At 47.2% G+C, this 17,102-nt stretch overlaps 1 protein-coding gene across 7 annotated transcripts in view; it reads right to left on the minus strand.

Moving 5' to 3' along the window:
• Positions 1-17,102, minus strand: part of FRMD4A (FERM domain containing 4A) — a 365,081-nt gene that overhangs the window by 22,565 nt on the left and 325,414 nt on the right. For all 7 annotated transcript variants that reach the window (XM_051795149.1, XM_051795154.1, XM_051795148.1 and 4 more), the window contains 2 exons: positions 13,981-14,119; positions 7,210-7,351 (listed from right to left, as the gene is read on the minus strand). In XM_051795149.1, coding sequence (XP_051651109.1) covers positions 7,210-7,351; positions 13,981-14,119 — 281 coding nt within the window. The remainder of the gene's footprint in view (positions 1-7,209; positions 7,352-13,980; positions 14,120-17,102) is intronic.

Below are 17,102 nucleotides of genomic sequence, written 5' to 3' on the forward strand. Positions count from 1 at the left end.
AACATCCCCTTCTGGGATAGTAGCTGTTTCTTGTGAAGACGTAGGTCGAGAGATTTAAACTGCGTGTCCAAATGGTTTGACTTTTCAAGTGGCAACTACCCAGAAACTTCCATGACGTAAGTCCATGCATTGAGTCAGACTGTTGCTCAGATGTTGTGACATTTCTAATTTCAGCTCTTTGAGGGAACTTATTGATGAAGTAACTTTATCCTTTCTCCCCACATCCAGCAAAGGATGGAGATTCTCCTTACCCCTCCTTTGGCTGCTACGTATTAATATAGGGGTTGGACTAAATGATCTTTGAAGGTCCCTTCCAACCCAAGGGACCAACCCAAACTGGAAAGGAAGTTGTACCATTGCTCCCTTTGCAGGCATGATACAGGACCCTGTGTGACCCACACTCTTGGACTGGCAGTGGGATCCTCAGCCTACCTAAAATGGCACTGGACACCTATGTGAAGGCAGCTGGATTGTTCTTGGTGCTTTGTAGACACTTCTTGTGTAATGCTGTAGGGTTATGCCTGCAGAAAAGCCTTTGACCTGGCAGTGCTTTCAAAGGGATTCCTCCTAGTCCTCAGTGGACTCAGCACGGGCTGTTCCAGGGTGACTCTGGGGGGCTCTCCTACCCCTCTCGAGCAACGAAGCAGAGAAAGCAGACCTTTATTATCTGCAGGAATCAGATACAACGGGATGCTACATGAAATTTTCTGTGCACCTGTCAGGTGGGGGTGAGAGGGGCTCCTAGATACATTTGCAGCTTGGCTGCCAAGCATTCAGTGAAAACACTCAGCCCAAGGAGGTTGGAAAAGCTGTTATTTCACAGAGCTTTGGAAGGAATCTGGGAACAATTCTTTGTTTTGGCAGCAAAACAGTGAAATTTGTGCTTTTAGCTTCATCTTTCATTGCTACTATTCCAGCAGACCATTAAAGCTAAACTGAAAGAGGATTGAGGCAAAAAATGCCACAAAACACTTCTGCATTGGCCCAGGGGGAGCAGAGAATCTCACAGTCTTTCCCACCAATATTTTCTGCAGTTTTCATGTAGGAAGACAGCTGGCACTTACTCTATGAAACACCACCCTGCTTTGTTACATCTTTTACTGGGCTGTCCTGAGGTGGGGGCAATGGAAAAGGTCTCTCTAAAGGTCAGCCAGGTTGAGCAATATCAGACAAATGAGGAGACCCTCATGGTAAGATGCTTGTTTAGTTGCTGTAGTCATCCTTGTTTGAGTTGGGTTTGCCCTCATAGAGCAATAACACTCAATTCTGCACACACGTCTGTGCTGCAAGAACTTGATGGGATCTTCCAGCAGAGCCCTGTATTTGCACTGGCAGGGAAAGCCCTCTCCAGCATTTAGTAATTCTTAATAGTAACCCTGGTGAGCAGTTACTAGCAAAACTGAACTGCTGAATTTCTTCACGGACTTGTCAACAAACTGCAGAGTCCTGGTAAAAAGTTGCTCATGATTCCACCAGATGTTTCAAACCTTTTTTTTTCTTTTATGACAACTTTAATGACCTACGTTTTCCTTTCAAGTCCTCTTCCCCTTTCCTTCCTCTCTCTGCTCCACACCTCCACGCCAGCCTTGAATTTATTTTTAAAAGCTATTCGTTTTTGCACTGTGGGTTGCCACAGCAGCTACATACAAACATTTAAAAGCATATGAAGAGCCTAAAGCCTGGCCAGGTGCCTGTGCTGCTTTGGGGTATGCCGACAAGAAGGAAACGAGCGGCTGCTGGCTGAGCTGGTACAGACCCAAGTCAAGCACAGACAGTTCACAGCATCTGCTCCAGCTGTGCTTACCCTGTGTGAGAACCACACTGGTCTCACCCTGATGCCATCGGTGGCAGTGCCCACTGAGTGCACATTTTGCCATCTTTGTCACCCCTCCCAGAAAGCAAAGGAACGGGGGGGAGATCTGGAAGTGCGCTGTTGCATCCTGAGTGAAGCAGTGGGGTTACTGCTGAAACCAAGGTCAACCACTCCTTGGCACTACTGTTTGTTTGTTTTATTTAAAAGCTGAACTATATTGGGGTGTATTATTAGATTTTTATGGGTTGGATTCTCTGCTTGTTCTCACAGGTAAAAAGCAAATGGAAACTTGATCAGCCAAGAGAATTACAGTCATGTGCAGAGAACAGTGCTCTGTATTGCTGGGTGCCTACAGCTTCCATTAGAGGCTCTTTATTTATAAAAATGTATTAATTCAGCCTTGAGCAAGGCTGTGACCCCAGACCCACTTCTAAACCCAGCGACAATTGACCCAAAAATGTCAGGACAAATCAGATAACCATAAAAACAACCAAAGAAATAACCAAAGACCAGCACAAACCAAATCAATGAAGCAGATACTACCTCAAATCAGTCTTATTAAATATGATGCTCACTGAGTTACGGATGCCCAGTGCCTTCTGAAGGGCATCATCAACAGAGAAAAATCAGTCCTGAAAGATCAGTCCTAACACAAGACTCCTGCTGCAAACAGAAATGGTTGACTGGGAGGCTTTCTCAGGTATTCTATCTCCCACAATTGTTTAATACACTAAATAGGAGAAATGTTGCTGAAATAGGTAATTTTCTTGGACAACATTTGAACCTTTCTGTGAAAGTTATTATTCAGCCTCCTTCTCATTTGCTGTGCAAAGATTTACCAAACTCTGCATTTTAACACACATTTGATGTCCTTGAAAGGGGTATGAAAACACACTAGGTAGTAAGTGCAGGGCCTTCTCTTTGGTGGGCACCAGGAACCTGCTCAGCAAGGGGCTGTTTTTATGTGTATGTGCCCTTTCTTCCTTAGCATACAGGATGGAACACAAGTCTTGGTGACCTAAATGTTTATTTAATACCCTACTAGTTTGTGGAAACACCACTCATCACCTGCCACCCATTTGGCCTCTCTGGGCAATTTCTCCATCCACTGACATTCAGAAGAACATGAACTGTGAAACAGGGGGAAACATGGTCCTCCCTATCCAACTCACTTCTCCACCAGAATTCATGGCTGAACCTCATTGGTGCTAACAGGCTGGTGTCTGATTGCTCCAACACTGGTGAGGTCAGGACAGTCTTGATGATGTTGATGGGGACATCCAGCAAGTGATTCAAAGGATCTGACTGAGTGCTGTGCTGTGCAGGTCTGCTGGGGTCCTGGCTACCGGAGGTTGGCTCCAAGACAAGCTTTGATTTAAAGTTTGTCAAAGGGATGAGACCAGCAATACAAGCCACCACTTTGCAGAAGAAAGCCCTACCAGTGACTCATTGTTTGTCCCTATTTCCTCCACCTGTTGTAGCAGAGTGGAGTCAGCTTGGAAAAGGGATAAATGAGAAGGTTGAAAACAAGCACGGAGGACAGAGGGGATTTGAAGAGCAGAGGGAGCCAAGTCTTGGTGGTAGTAACTGTGAGGGGAGAGGAGATGCAGCAAAGTGGCCGAGGAGCAGCAAGGCAAAAGCATTCAGGCATCTCTTCTCTTTCTCATTCTGGGAGTCTCCTCTTTCAGGAAAAACACATCTAAATATGGCAAACCCTCCATGCTACATCCAGCTGCTGGCTCTGGCTCACTGGCATTTGTCTGAGGTCCCTGTGGAAGGCTGTTCCTTGAGCAGGGAGGGAAGTTCCCCCCACGCCTGCTCCGTGCCAGAGCTCAGGCTGACTCACCGTGCCAGGATGTCAGTGCACAACAGCCCACAGCCTCAGACGGCCGCTATCTGCTGTTCTCCTGTCTCTGCCCGACACGTAGGATATCCTCCGCTCGCGGGAGCCCAGCTGGAGCTGCTCCACACAGGATGTGCTCAGATATCCTGTGGGCAACTCGTCTTTGCGAGCCCCTGTGCTCACGGGCTGTGATGGAGACCATGTGGGTGCTGTTTGTCCACTCCGACACCCGCTGGGGCGGTCCAGCCGGGATACGGCCTCGCCGGATGGAGCGGTGGGGGCCTGGGAAGGCTGGCTGGGCTCTGTCATGGGATTTTCAAACGTAAACAGGCCCCTGCACAGGAAACCTCCACTGCTGCTGAAGGAACGGGGCTCAGGGACCGGAGGCTCCTTGAATGTGTCTGCAGAGCTAAAGCAGAGGTGCTCCTCTGTGGTGTCTCCTCTGCCCACGGAGATGAAGAAGGTGGTCTGGAGTTCAGTCCAACAATAACCCAGTGGTTACAAGACTCCTCACTAGCTCAGAGCCCTGCAGAACTCTTATGGCACAAACTGCTCCATAGGAAAAATCCACCTTAGACCTAACTTCATTTTGTTCTGCTGGCTTTGATTAGGGTTTCTGCCAGTGTAAAAGCTTTCAGTCACAGACAAATCAAAGTTGTCCAGGGATGGCCTCTAGATCCTGAGCAGAAGATCCCTTGGCTAAATCACAGCAGCCCACTGTTCTAAGGAGGCCACTTCAGATCCAAAATGAGGACAAAAGTTACAAATTCAGTTTGTCAGAAATTAACTTGTGAGCATCAGGTATCAAAATTACAACTCTGCAGTGGACAGGCTGAGATCAAGGACCTGGGAAACACGGAGAAGTGGAGGCTTTGGCCCTGAATTGCTGTGATCATGAGAAAGCTACTCCCCAGTGTAAGATTCCATCTCCCCTTGGCTGTGTCTTCAGACTGTAAGTGACGTGGGGCAGGATCTTTGCCAGACAGTGTGACAGCTGGAAGCAACAACAAACTTTTCCTTGCAGACTTGCTGCAAACCCAGGGGAGACATGCCAGTTTTGGCATGTTCCTCGTGGTGCTGACAGCCCCTCCAGTGAGGACGAGTGAGATGGAGGGAGGAAATGACTACAAGTAACTTTCAGGAAAAAAAAGGACTGAAAACAGTAGGGAAGTGGGGGCACACAGAGGCTCAGTCCTGCCCTTGTGATTTCGAGTCACTTGAGGTATTTATAGCCTGGAAATCTACTGTGGCCACTTAATCATTTGCACTTATTCTCTCCACTGTGCAGGCTGTACTGCGATAACCCATCATTGTTGTGGTTGTGTGCCGATAATCTTTGGCACAATGGGAGGAAACACAAATGCTGGGACAGAGCCAGTGACTGTGCCCAGTGGGACAGGCAGTGAATGCCCCCTCCTGTCCAGTGGGACAGGGATGGGACACCTCTGCAAGTCAGGCTCGAGGGAAGGGGCTCTTGGAGCAGAGGGGTCTGAGTGACTGCGTGGAAGCAATCCAAGGTTTCCAATTCCCTGGTATCTGTCCTCTTCCAGATGTCTTCTCTCAACACTTCCTTCCAGCTTCTTGTAGGTTCTGGAAGACACACAGCAGCAGCAAACCCCACAGCTCTCCTTACCATTTTGTGGAAAGCTCTGTCCTCAGTGCTGCTAGGACATAAAAGGCAGCTCTGAAGACAGGAACCCAAGGGGAGCATTGGTGCTTGCCTGGCACACCAGCAGCACCTCGACAGAAACAGGGGTTCACACAGTCCTACTCAGGCATCCAGGCAGAGAGATCCATTCACCCAGGATTGAAGAAATGACTCACCTGGTCAATGAATTTTGCATGGGCCTAGTCACTACTGCAGTTCTGCTGAGTCTACAAATCCTGTGCTCAACTAGAAAGGATTTGAGGAAGGAGCACAAAAATATAGAAATAAAAGCATGGGCAGCTCCAAGTTTGGAATTTCCAACCACATAACCCTGCTAGGTGCTGGCCCTACAGCAGGTTTCCTGGGCCTGATTTTCTGCTGGTTTTCACCTGGCTGCTGCTCTCCCCAGGTGTAAGAGCAGAAGCAGACCCTCATGTTTTTTTCCAGGAACACAAAAAGACAGTGTATGAACATGGAAACAGGATTACTACCAAGTAGCTCTCACAAACTTGGGAATGGTGCCCAGGAGGCTGGGATCTTGGATAGACCTTAAGAACTTTCTTGGGGTACTTAACGTTATTTACTTTCCAGCAGGAGAGCTGGAAAAAATGCCAAACAAACAAAGAGTTCCAACAACCCGACACCAGTCTGGGAGCTGCTGAGCTACTGCAACTCCCTAAGCGATGGGAGGCACAGACAGTGGATTGTATACTTTGACAGGAAGACCTCAGGAGCAGAAAGGCAACTCTGTTTGCAGGCAAAGCAAGGAATTGCACAGCAGGCAGCTCTGGAGCTCTGTAAGTATTGCACATTTTAACCCCTTGCTGAACATTTTCCAAGCAGGAAAGTGCAGCTTGTAAGAGACATGAAGGATACAGTGATAAAAAGCTTATTTTACTACACCAGTGTGGGCTCAATTTTAAAGCATTTGCATTCTTACATGGGCTCTCCCCTTGTCCAAGCATGAGAAGGTTTTTCTCTGCTGTTATACATCTCAACACATTTGGTTTTGATAACTTGATGTGACGTTTAACAGAAGGTTAATTGACTGAAACTCTTAATTATAGTGATACCAGCAACCTTGCTCTCCTGAATACCTTCTCACCTAAGCAGCTTCAAGCTCTTTGCAAACCAGCAACCCCTGTTTTGTGCCTGCAGTGACATTTATCACTGTTTTACACACAGCTTGCCTGGTTCAGACTGACAGCAGAGGATCAAAGAGATACAGACAACCTCCTAAGTACCCTTCTCCAGTCTTTCTATCCTTGTGCTCTAGCTCTCCTCTCTATCACCTTCCCTTGGGTTTCTTTAACAGTTTCTTCTTCACACAGGAAGGTGCTCTAAGCTACAAAAAGAAACCTCTACCTGCCACTGGTTCGGTAGAGAGTGCTAGGGAATAGCTCTGTTGGGCCTGGGACACCAGCCAAAGTCCAGCAACAGAGAGGCAAAGCAGATGTGCACTCTGTGAAGAAGATACACTGCCTCAACACCGCTGAGGGACACCACCAGTTCCCAGCCTCAGCTTCCCTTGTGAGCTGCACTGGCTCACTGCTTCCTCACTGCTGGCTGGGCACTCCTTCACAAACCCATCTGCCTCGGGATGAGCTGGGAGCCAAGAGATGGTCAGGGTAGAAACTGTGAAGAGACACCAGGTTTCAGCTGGAAATAGAGAGGTTGGAGATGACATCCTGGAGGAAACAAGTGGTGGTAAAGAGAGAAGGGGAGGCTGCTGCCTGTGCTGTTTGTGGAACAACATGCTGAGAGACAGACTGACACCTGGACATATAGAAAGGCTGAAGGGAAGTGACTTTCATTTCTGCAGCGCAGCTTCTGGCTGCTCCCCGTTACACCATGACCGTGGCCCTTCCCACCATATTCCCTCTAGTTACAGGATAAAGGACCTACCTGATGACAGAAGACTCCCGCTGCTGCCGCTGATAATTTTGCCTTTACTCCCCATGTTTGCCAGCTTTGAGGTCTTGAGCGTTCCAGTTTCGGTCAAGTCAATCGCAATCTCACTCAGGCTCCTTGCAGCATGAATCTTGGACTGGAGGTGGACACAGGAGTTAGGAATGATCTAACACTTCTCTAAAGCTCACAGAAGGAAAAAGACCTTTGGCTGTGGTAGGAAACAGGCCTCCACAGCAAACTTGGATTATTTTACAAGAATAGAAGCAATCTGGCACAGATTGCTGCACTTTTTACATTCTTTAGTGGGTACAATTCTGGCATTGCTTCCTGTTGTTTGGGTTTTTCTCTGCTTTGCTATGCACATTTTTCCCTCTTAAACAAAAGATGTATGGAGTCACTGTTTTACCACATACAATAAGAAACCTTCAGAAATGCCTGCATAATAACCTGAAAAGCTCAAAGGCTAAAGACCATCTCTAGCATCTAAAGGAAGCCAGGAGGGGCCTTTAAAAATCTGCAATGAGCTTTGGACCAAGACACAGTGAGGACATGGCTTAAAAGGGCTGTCATGAGAAGCTAGAAGAAAATACTAGCAGGAAAACACATTCAGGTTTTGTTGTCCAGACTAACAAGCTGCATTCAGTGCCCCTGTTGTGAGGGACCTCTTCAAAGTATTAACATTACTCCAGTAAGAAACAACAGCCAGCCACCTCAGTAACTGGCCACACTAGGGCAGGGAGTTACCCATTGTTCACCACGAAATGTCAACAAGATAGTTGTAGTTTGTAATTACAAAAAAGTAAACATGCATAGTGTGTAAACCTATAAAACAGAACAGAACAGAATAGAATAGAAAACAGAACAGAATAGAATAGAATAGAATAATTTCAGCTGGAAGGGATCTCCAGCTATTATCTAGTCCTCCTCCTATCTTAGGAGGGAATGAGTGGACTTCCTAAGATGTCACTCTTTTTCCATTGGCTATGGAAGGATTTGAGACAAGACGATGCCTGAAAAGTTGAGATAACTCCAGAACTTTCTCTTTGTTGAGCAGTAAGCTCAGATGTGGTCATGTCTCCAGAGCCAACAAAGGAAGAAAACGTTCAGGGCAAGGGGGTCAGCAGCCCTGAGCACTGAAATGAGCACGGCAACTGCTTCCAGGGTTGGGCTCACTCAATCCTTCCTAGTGGCTGCCTTGCCCCTGCCATGCAAACCCCACTGTCACTAACTCACCAGCCACCTCCAGCCCATTCTCCTGACAGCCTCTAGCAGGTGCTTAACATGAACAAGAGGATCAAGAACATTGACCAAAGTTGCTGAGGATGGCCCTTCCAGCACTACTGGGAAGAAGAACCCGACATACAAAGGTCTTGGGTGGCCACAAGAATTTTTCAGTCCTTTTTTTGACCAATACAGCCTTAGGATCAACTTAAAATAGCAACTGCCACATCAGAACAACCCTCTCTAGACCTCTATCTCATTTCTGACTTGAATTATCTCCAAGAACTTAAAAAGTAAGGAAACTTTTCATTGTGGAATTATCTGTCCACATGGAAAATTTCCTCCTGCCTCTTCTGAATTAATATTTATGTTCTGAGCTCTATTTTATGTATTGGTTGTTGAAGTCACTTCAGGTAACAAACCACCACGTTAACAAGGAGGGAACTGACAACCAGGGAGAAACTTGCTGTCTGTACCAAGGCACACAAAGTAACTGCTATTTATCTCCAAACCTGGAAATCTGCTTCTTGCTGCCGACCCTCATGTGAACCCCTCAGTCATGGATGCAGGGAGCTGGAGCTCAGCCCGTCACCCAAATCTCACAAGCCTTGTGCTGCTGAGCTTGAATTAGCTTGGCCTCACAGGGCCACTGACCTGTAATTTTGATTTCCCAGAACGCAGAAAGCTGTTGGTACATCTTGCCAAGGCTCTCCAACCGCATGAAGAGTGGTGAAGCCTCAGCTCAGGATCACCAGAGTGTTCACCTCTGCACCTTCTCAAGGCCAGAGAAGACTCAGCCCCAGCCACACAGTTCAGGCCATGGGCACATCATCACAGTGCTGACAAATCAGAAGCTGACTGACATCCATGTACCAGGGCATGATCTGTTCCCACTGGAAGTGACATGAAGCAGGATTACAAGGAATGCTTGCCATGATGGGATTTTTGGTATTACTTCACATTCTTAGGAAGAAGAAACCATTTCAACAAGAACTAAGGCTGTATTGATGGCTCAGTGCTTGCTACTCTGAGCTTCTTAGCTCTGTTACTGATGTGCTGTGGGGCTCTGGGTAAGACACTTAAGGTTAAGTTCTTAGTGATCCCCTGCCTCTGTTTGAGTATCAGTGAAATAATAAGGGAAGGAAAATGTCTCCCTGTTGCACGCTGTATTTTTAAGATTGATTTAAGACTGCAAATGAAGACAGCACTGGGAAAGCCTTGCGCTGAAAACACCCTCAGAAGTATTATAATAATTTAATATTCTTGGGTATTTATAGGCTCCATCATTACCATTCCGAGGTACACAAATGCCTCACAAGCCTATTTCCACAACAACACCAATAATAGGGCGTGTGTTCTCACTCATTGGAGTGCAGAGGCTGAACTACCTGCCAAGATGTCAGAGCAGATCAGTCAACCAGTTCTGACCCTCTTCAGCTAATGTTGCAACCAGTTAGACACTTCTCGTTCCCAGCAGTTCCTCCCTAAAATCAGCTTCAGGAGAAGGACAGCACTCTTTAACTTCTTGGATCAGATGTTTCTGGTCAGAAACAAGGCCTGTGAAACATGTTCTCCAAACAGCTCTGGAAGGTTAGTTCTAGGTGAGGAGGAAAGTTACTGCTTTTATCTAACAAGATTTCCTGCTACTGAAGTCTTGATAAGGAGCCTGAGCATGAACAGCTGTTCTTGCTGCAAATCCAGACCTCTGGAGGTCTGACTGCCTCTGTCCTGCTGATTTATCCCCTGCAGGTGTACGTATGCTGCATGTAACCCTACATGGATGCAGGGTTATGTGTACCTTGTATAACCCCAGGAACAGCCATACTGACCAAACCCAATGCCTGCCTGACCCAACAACATCCTTGCAGCAGATGTCTTGGGAAGGCACAAATCCCAAGTCTGCACAGACAGATCCACCCCTCCTGCTCTGTGAGGCAGTGCTTTTCCTGTATTTGTAGGATAGTTACAGCGAGAAGCCCGATGGTTTATTTCCACTCATATCCAGAATGCAAATTGGGGCACACTCTGGCCCTACCTGTCTGGCTGGGCCCCAACCAAACTGCTGAGTGAAGGCAATGAGGCTGCCGGGTGCTGTTGTGGTCCTGGCTAGCACACCAAGCCAGCAGTGGCTGGAAGTGTGCCCTACATAGGCCAAATGGAAAAACAATGTAAGACAAAGGCCTGGCACCCCTGGAGCCAGAGAGAGGAAAAGCAGACCAGCAGAGAGCAGATAGGATCAGCAGGGCAGAGAGAGCTTCCCTTACAGAGGGTACAATTCAAACCTGTTGAAGCCATAGAAGAAGGTTTTAGACCTGATTGCAGTTGTGCTTACAGTGCCCTGCATTAAACAGTGGGGATGTAGCATCTCCTGAAAAGAATAGGGTTAATTTTCCATGCTGCCTCTGCTCCCTACAGCAATGCCAATCAGCATCGGGTGGTCTCGTGCTTAGGACAGGCTCTCAGCAGCAGCAGGAATCAGCCCAACAGCTCATTCCACACAGGCCACTGAGCAGCAGCCAGTGCGAGGCCTGGGCAGGCTGTGTGCTGCAGACAAGGGTGAAAAGCTGGATTACACCCCATTAGCACTCCCCCGAGCCCTGCAGTCCCTCCAGGCTCAGAAATTTTAAAGCACTTAGCGCAGACCTGCCAAGTCTCATTTACATGGAGGGAGACTGGCTCATTCATGAGTCATTTCAAAGCATGAGGCCAAACTGATCCCCAGCACTGTTCTGACGGGGTCAGAGGATGAAGAAAAATCCATAAGTGAAAGGCAGCAGTAGATGGACACTAGGGATGAATTTATCCCTCTTTCTGAGGTGCTGAGGCTTTGCTAGAGGTGATTTTTTGAAAACCGTGGCCTATTTTCTACCAGTTCACTCAGCCAGAAAGCCTTGCACTTGGTGGAACGTGCTGTTGAAAATTCCCACAAAACGGGACTTCTCGAGGTTTCTAGGCCAAACGTTTGATTGACTCAGTGCAGTCAACAGAGCAAAGACATGCCTTGAAGTCCTGCTGCATCTGTCTCCCCCCAAAAAAGGGAAGCTGACAGGAGTTCGGCACACTGACAAGTCTACTTGCAAGCTGGGGATCTTTTCAGTCTCTGCGTAAAGCTTCGACTGCAGGGAGAGAGAGATGGATCAGCAGCGAGCGAGACTCTGGAACCTGGAGCTGGCAGGACTTCAACATGGAGTAAGGCTGCAAAGATGGCTGGGACCTCACTTTTAAAAGGGTCAGAATCGAGGCAAAGCTGATTTTATTTCTTTTTAAAATCAAGTGAAGGGGTTTTTTTTTCCAGTGGAGCTATGCAGAAGGTCCAGATCCAACTGGTGCCCATTTATGTGAAGAACAGAGTTCAAGCTTTTTTTTTATCCCTATGTCACATCTTCTGCCATCTAATCTACATCACTGGAGCAAAGGCTCAGCTGCAGTGAGCTCCAGCAGGCTTTTTCTTCTAAGTTTGTTTTTATTTTTCTTTCTTTTGTCAAAATGATGTGAAATGCCAAGTTTGGACATGAAAGGAAGGAATATCTAAGTTCTGCTTTGAAGTTGGGGATTCAATTGAAGTGGGGCCTGAGATTTAAGGGGCTGCAAACCCATGTGACCTGAAACTCAAATAAATGTTTGTCTAGGCCCTGAGAGCTGAAACCAAGACATTTCACATCACCCCACTCTGGGATATGATTTACTGGCTTTCCAAAGTGAAGCCCACATGAGTACAGTGTCCTTGAAGTGACCAGCAGGACGAACTGATCAATTAAAATTGATGGATCTATCAATATTGACAGTGTCATGTCAAAGATGAGGACATCTGACTAGAATACCAGTTCTTTTTAGAGAAAGGGACAAAAATATTTGTGTGTCTTAACTTCAAAGCCTCAGCATGACCACCGGGATTATTGTGACAAAGCACACTGACATGGTCACAGACGTGACAGGTTGACAAATGAGGGCTGGTGGGTGGTGCTGTCTCTAGGAGTGTGAGAGAGGGGAGATCAGACTGAAACACAATCTGCCAACAACAAAAGAAGTCACTGAAGGGAAGTCCTGGGCATTTCAGAGGCCCACTTTCTTACCAAAGAAATGAGAGGAGGAGGGAATCTCCTTTTGTTTGTTGGTTGCTTGTGACCTAGATACCTTGCAGCTAGATCAGCAAATCCATCTGGCTAAAAGTAAAGAAAAATAAACTTCTGTTTGTTTGCTGAGTTAACAGAGAAGACTATGCACTGCCCTGATGATCCTGAGCAGAGAAGAGGGACAGGAAAGCATCCTGTGGTGTTGGGTGAGCGTGCAATTCTGTCCATATTCACAGCTGGCACTCAGGCAGGGGTGGGAAGTTGGCTACATCTTTAAATTCAATACAGCTCACAGCAGCTGAGGTGAAACCTGGATTTTTCCATTAGATGGGACATGGCCAAAGAGTGCAACCACGTGTTCTGCCCAGGGCATCCAAAAGTCCTACCCACTCTGCAATAAAGCACAGAGCTCATGATGGGGAAAGCAATGTCAGAAGGGTTTAGAGTGGGACTAACAGCACATCGATGGCCCTTCAGAAAATTCCATCAAGCCAATTCAATTCATTTAACTGGCAGAAAAAATAATGCAATAAAGAAAAGCAGGAAAAAGAAATATTTCCCTGCCAGTTTAGGGGGCTGAACTGGCCCATGGAGGGATCTGATAGGGATCTGCCTGAAAATGCCCCCAGTGCTTTCAGCAATAGCAAGATGTTAAGATGGTTTCAGCCATTTGGAGGAACATCACCTGCACATTCTGCCCTTTCTCCAGAGATGAGGGGACAATGCACGTGCCCACTCAATACTGACTCTGTCTTCTCTGTAAAGTTTTACACCAGTGTGCTCATATGGAGAGGGAAGTCTGCACAAGAAGTCTCCCCTCTGTCTCAAAGTGATCTCAAAGTGATCAAAGAAATCTCCTGCTGCTCTGGGTATGCCTAAAAATACTGATGAAAGGAATTATACAACACACACTCCTCTGGTTTCAAGGTGGCTTCTTTTGTGTACTGCGTGGCCCTTTGTGCAGCACCAGATCGAGACAGTTCCTTGTAAGGCCAGGCTGTCAGCCTCCCGCCCCTCTCCTAAAATAATATCCCTACCCCTCCTTTCTAGGAAAATACGATAGTAAAATGCAAGGGACAGCAAGAAAGATTCAGAAACAGGTGTAAATTGTGAAGCTGCTTTGAACTCAGTTATTGGGAGCTGCCCCAACTTTCTGAGAGAGTTCAAGACATGGAAAACATCCAGACAGGGATGTGACCCTATCTTCTTGCAAACTTTGGCTCCTCCAATTTGGCCACAGTTCAGTACAGCTTTTTCCTCAATTCTTACTCCCACAGACATGAGTTCAGTATCGATTTTCTCAATCTGGCCAAAACTAGCAGATATTTTGGGTCAATTTGCCTTTTCCCAATCTCAGGTGGAAAGGAAGGACAGGAAAGGAGCCACCACCTGGACTTGACCTTGCTGAGACTGTGAGGAGTGAGAAGGACTCACCAACCACAACATGCATTTCCCACTCCAACATGCTTACCTTGCTTTGCTTCCTGTCCAGGTAGAACTGGTGTTGACTAATGGCCATAGCCCAGATAGACTTTATTAGTGCTGGACAGGCGTACCATGTATGCACAGCGATGCCACTATGCCCAAAAGTCCTCCTGGTCACAGATGCCCTGGAGAGGAGAAAAGAATGAACTGGGGTTACACCAAAGCTGCATTGCATTTCTTTCTGTGGCAGACCCTACCACAGATCTCCTGGTAAAAGCTGCTGTCTTTACTGTGCACACCCTTGTGCTAATGAGAAAGAATGCTTAGAAAACAGCAATAAATAGCTAATCAAGCCAGGAGAGCATTTACTTTAAGTATCTCCTCAAGACAGCAAGCTCCAGAGGACTAACAGTAAAGATGATCCAGTTTGTCCAGTTCTGACTGTATTCCTGGGTTTGGCTGAGCTGGTGCTGACTTGCTACATATGCCAGGGGTGTCACCAAGGCCAAAGCAGGTGTGAATGCTCTGTCTCATAACATGCTGAGACACCTGAGGCCAAGTCCTCACACCCTCCACTAACTCTAGCTTTGGACACCCTCCTAACTCTAGATATTAGGACCTACACAGCAACTAAAGATCCATAGGAACGACAGCTACTTTAGGGAATGTGGGAGAAACTTTTCAGATATCTTATGAACAGATACAGCAGGACTTGCCAAGTGTATGGGAGAGGGGAGTTGTGAGGCTTGGAGGGGGCTGCCCAGTACCCTGGAGAGAAGAACGGTACTCAATGATTAGCTGAGTGTATTTAAAAACAGGAAAAATAAGAGCTAAATGTTTCCTCTCTGGGACTCCCAATTGTTCTCAAACATAGCAAAAAATCACAGATTAGGTTTCCCCGTGCTTTCACAGCTGTACGGAACTGCTTGATTTTTCCTCCCCATCCCTCAACTTCAACTCCACCAGCAGAGCCCCTGACACCAGCACACTGGCACATCCAGGCTCACAGCATCCTGGTCTGCAGAACTCCTCCCACTGCAGGGATAGAGAGCTGGCTGGAATAAACCACGCCACCAATCTACAGAGCCCCAAACAAATGAGGGCCTCCTCTCCAGTCTTTTAAGAAGAGTCTTGTGGTGGAGTACAACGTGAAATGATGTGACATGGTTACAGAGGCTTGCTCAGAAACGTGACACTTGTCCCTTTTATGCAGGGATGTGGATGCTGGAAGAGGGACCAGTGCGAGAGACAGCCTGGGGAGCAGGTGTACTACAGTGGGGTTGCCACCATCAGCAGGGACCCTGTGCCATGCAGGTGTGGAGGTAGCACTGCAGGAGGGCCCAGGAGCTCCACTGTGCTGTGCAAGAGATAGATGACTCTTTTACCAGCACTTAGAAGTCCTCAAGCCTGCTAAGGCCACCTCCTGCACCTGCAGTGGCTACCTCTCCTCTGGTGCCTATGGGCTACTGCCCTGTCCAAACTTGGAGGTGAACGTGGTGAGGGGAGGCACACAGTCAAAGAAAGTTGTGACACAGCCAAGAGTGAAAGAAAACCAAAACTCTGCAGCAAAATGAGAACTGCTGGCAATGTTCAGCTTGGGAGAGGACTGACAGCTCTTGTGTCTCAGGGCCTTTTCAGTGCTTCAAAATGTGTTAAAGTCAAATTATGAAGCTACAAATCGGAGTGAAATTTCTGAGAAAACAGCAGTGGCCAATGCAAACAGGGTCTGAGACAACTGGGATCTCAGGTTTCAGTGTTACCCTGTGCTGAGTCCTTTCCATGCAACTGTCCCATTTAGGAGTATTATTCTCATGACAAAATTCTCCCTGGATACAACAGGACACCGGCTGATGGTGCTAATGAGGATGGTTGCTGAGCTGCCTCATTCCTGTCACTGGACAGGGAATGAAGGTTGTGCTGGGAGACAATCTTGAAGCTGAGGCTAGAGAGAGAAAGAGATCCAACTCTGAGTGCTTTATGTTGGTTTAAGGGACACAAACCACTGTAGCACACTGGCATGCAAGGCATTAAGGCACTCAAACATGGGCTGAAGCCTTAATTCTGATGTAATCATATTCAGTTCAAATGTAGTTACTCCAAGAACTCTTAGAAACATATTCTGCAAACCATTCCTCTTCTCGTAATAAAAACAGTGATTTCCAATTTTTTTTCTCTTTGGGATTTGTACACGTTTCCCATCAAAACTGCAGACCCCAAAAGTCTGTAGACTTTGCTGGTCAGAGCTGTGGACTTGTTTTTCACAACTGTATTCTGAGGACTTGAGAGAGGTGGCCCATGGGTGTTTTTTCCATGACTTCCCTCCATGCATATTACATGCACTATGGAATTAACCCTGTTGATACCCCCAAAAATGTATAATTTTTCTCCTTTATGGGATAAGTAACTGCAGTGAAGAGAGGTTAAATGGCTTGTTGGGGACAGGAAGCCATGGGCAGAGGCAGGGTTTAAAAACACACATTGTGCTGCCCAGCCCTGGCCACAATCACGGAGCTGCGCTCGCTCTCCTGACTGTGGCTTCGCTGACTCAGGCTCTGGTTTGGCTACACAGAGAGGAATGTGGAGAGAGCACTGTGTTGGCTACTCCTCCGCCTCCACATGCTGAACAACTCCTCGCAGGAGTCCATCCCACTTGGCCAGGAGACTACACACCGAGCTGTGTTCCCACCACGCCACTGCAACGTGCCGTGCTGCTTTACAGCCAGAGCACCAGTTCGACCTGGACGGTGGTGCTCTGAATGCAAAAATGAATCAAAAACCCAGCCACAATAATTCCCTTGTAGCGAGAAAGTACCAGGCTGACAACCTGGGACAGGGCTTTGTCCTCCTGGTGTTGATTCAGAGAAAAAAACGCAATGGAATAAAAAAGCGGAAGCTCTTCTGTGTTGCTAATTCCTGTCATCTAAACACGAATGAAACAGAAGAGGTTCCTCTGTGTGGTCACGTTTCATGCATGACATCGAGTTGCAAGTATCATCACGATTCTTAAAGTCCCTGAGCTGTTTCTTTTCTTTTCCTCGGAACTGCTCCTTGCAGGAAACAGCCATAACTCAGGGCATTTAGGGGCTCCTGGCTGCTGGTTGCTTGCAGCAAGGTTTCTGACACCTCTGGAGGCTCGGTGAGTGCACCACCCCCAGCTCCTGCTGCTGG

The sequence above is a fragment of the Manacus candei genome, unplaced genomic scaffold, assembly GCF_025592945.1.
Source record: "Manacus candei isolate 608988 ecotype Guabito, Panama unplaced genomic scaffold, ASM2559294v1 h1tg000042l, whole genome shotgun sequence".
In the NCBI taxonomy this organism is placed as follows: domain Eukaryota; kingdom Metazoa; phylum Chordata; class Aves; order Passeriformes; family Pipridae; genus Manacus; species Manacus candei.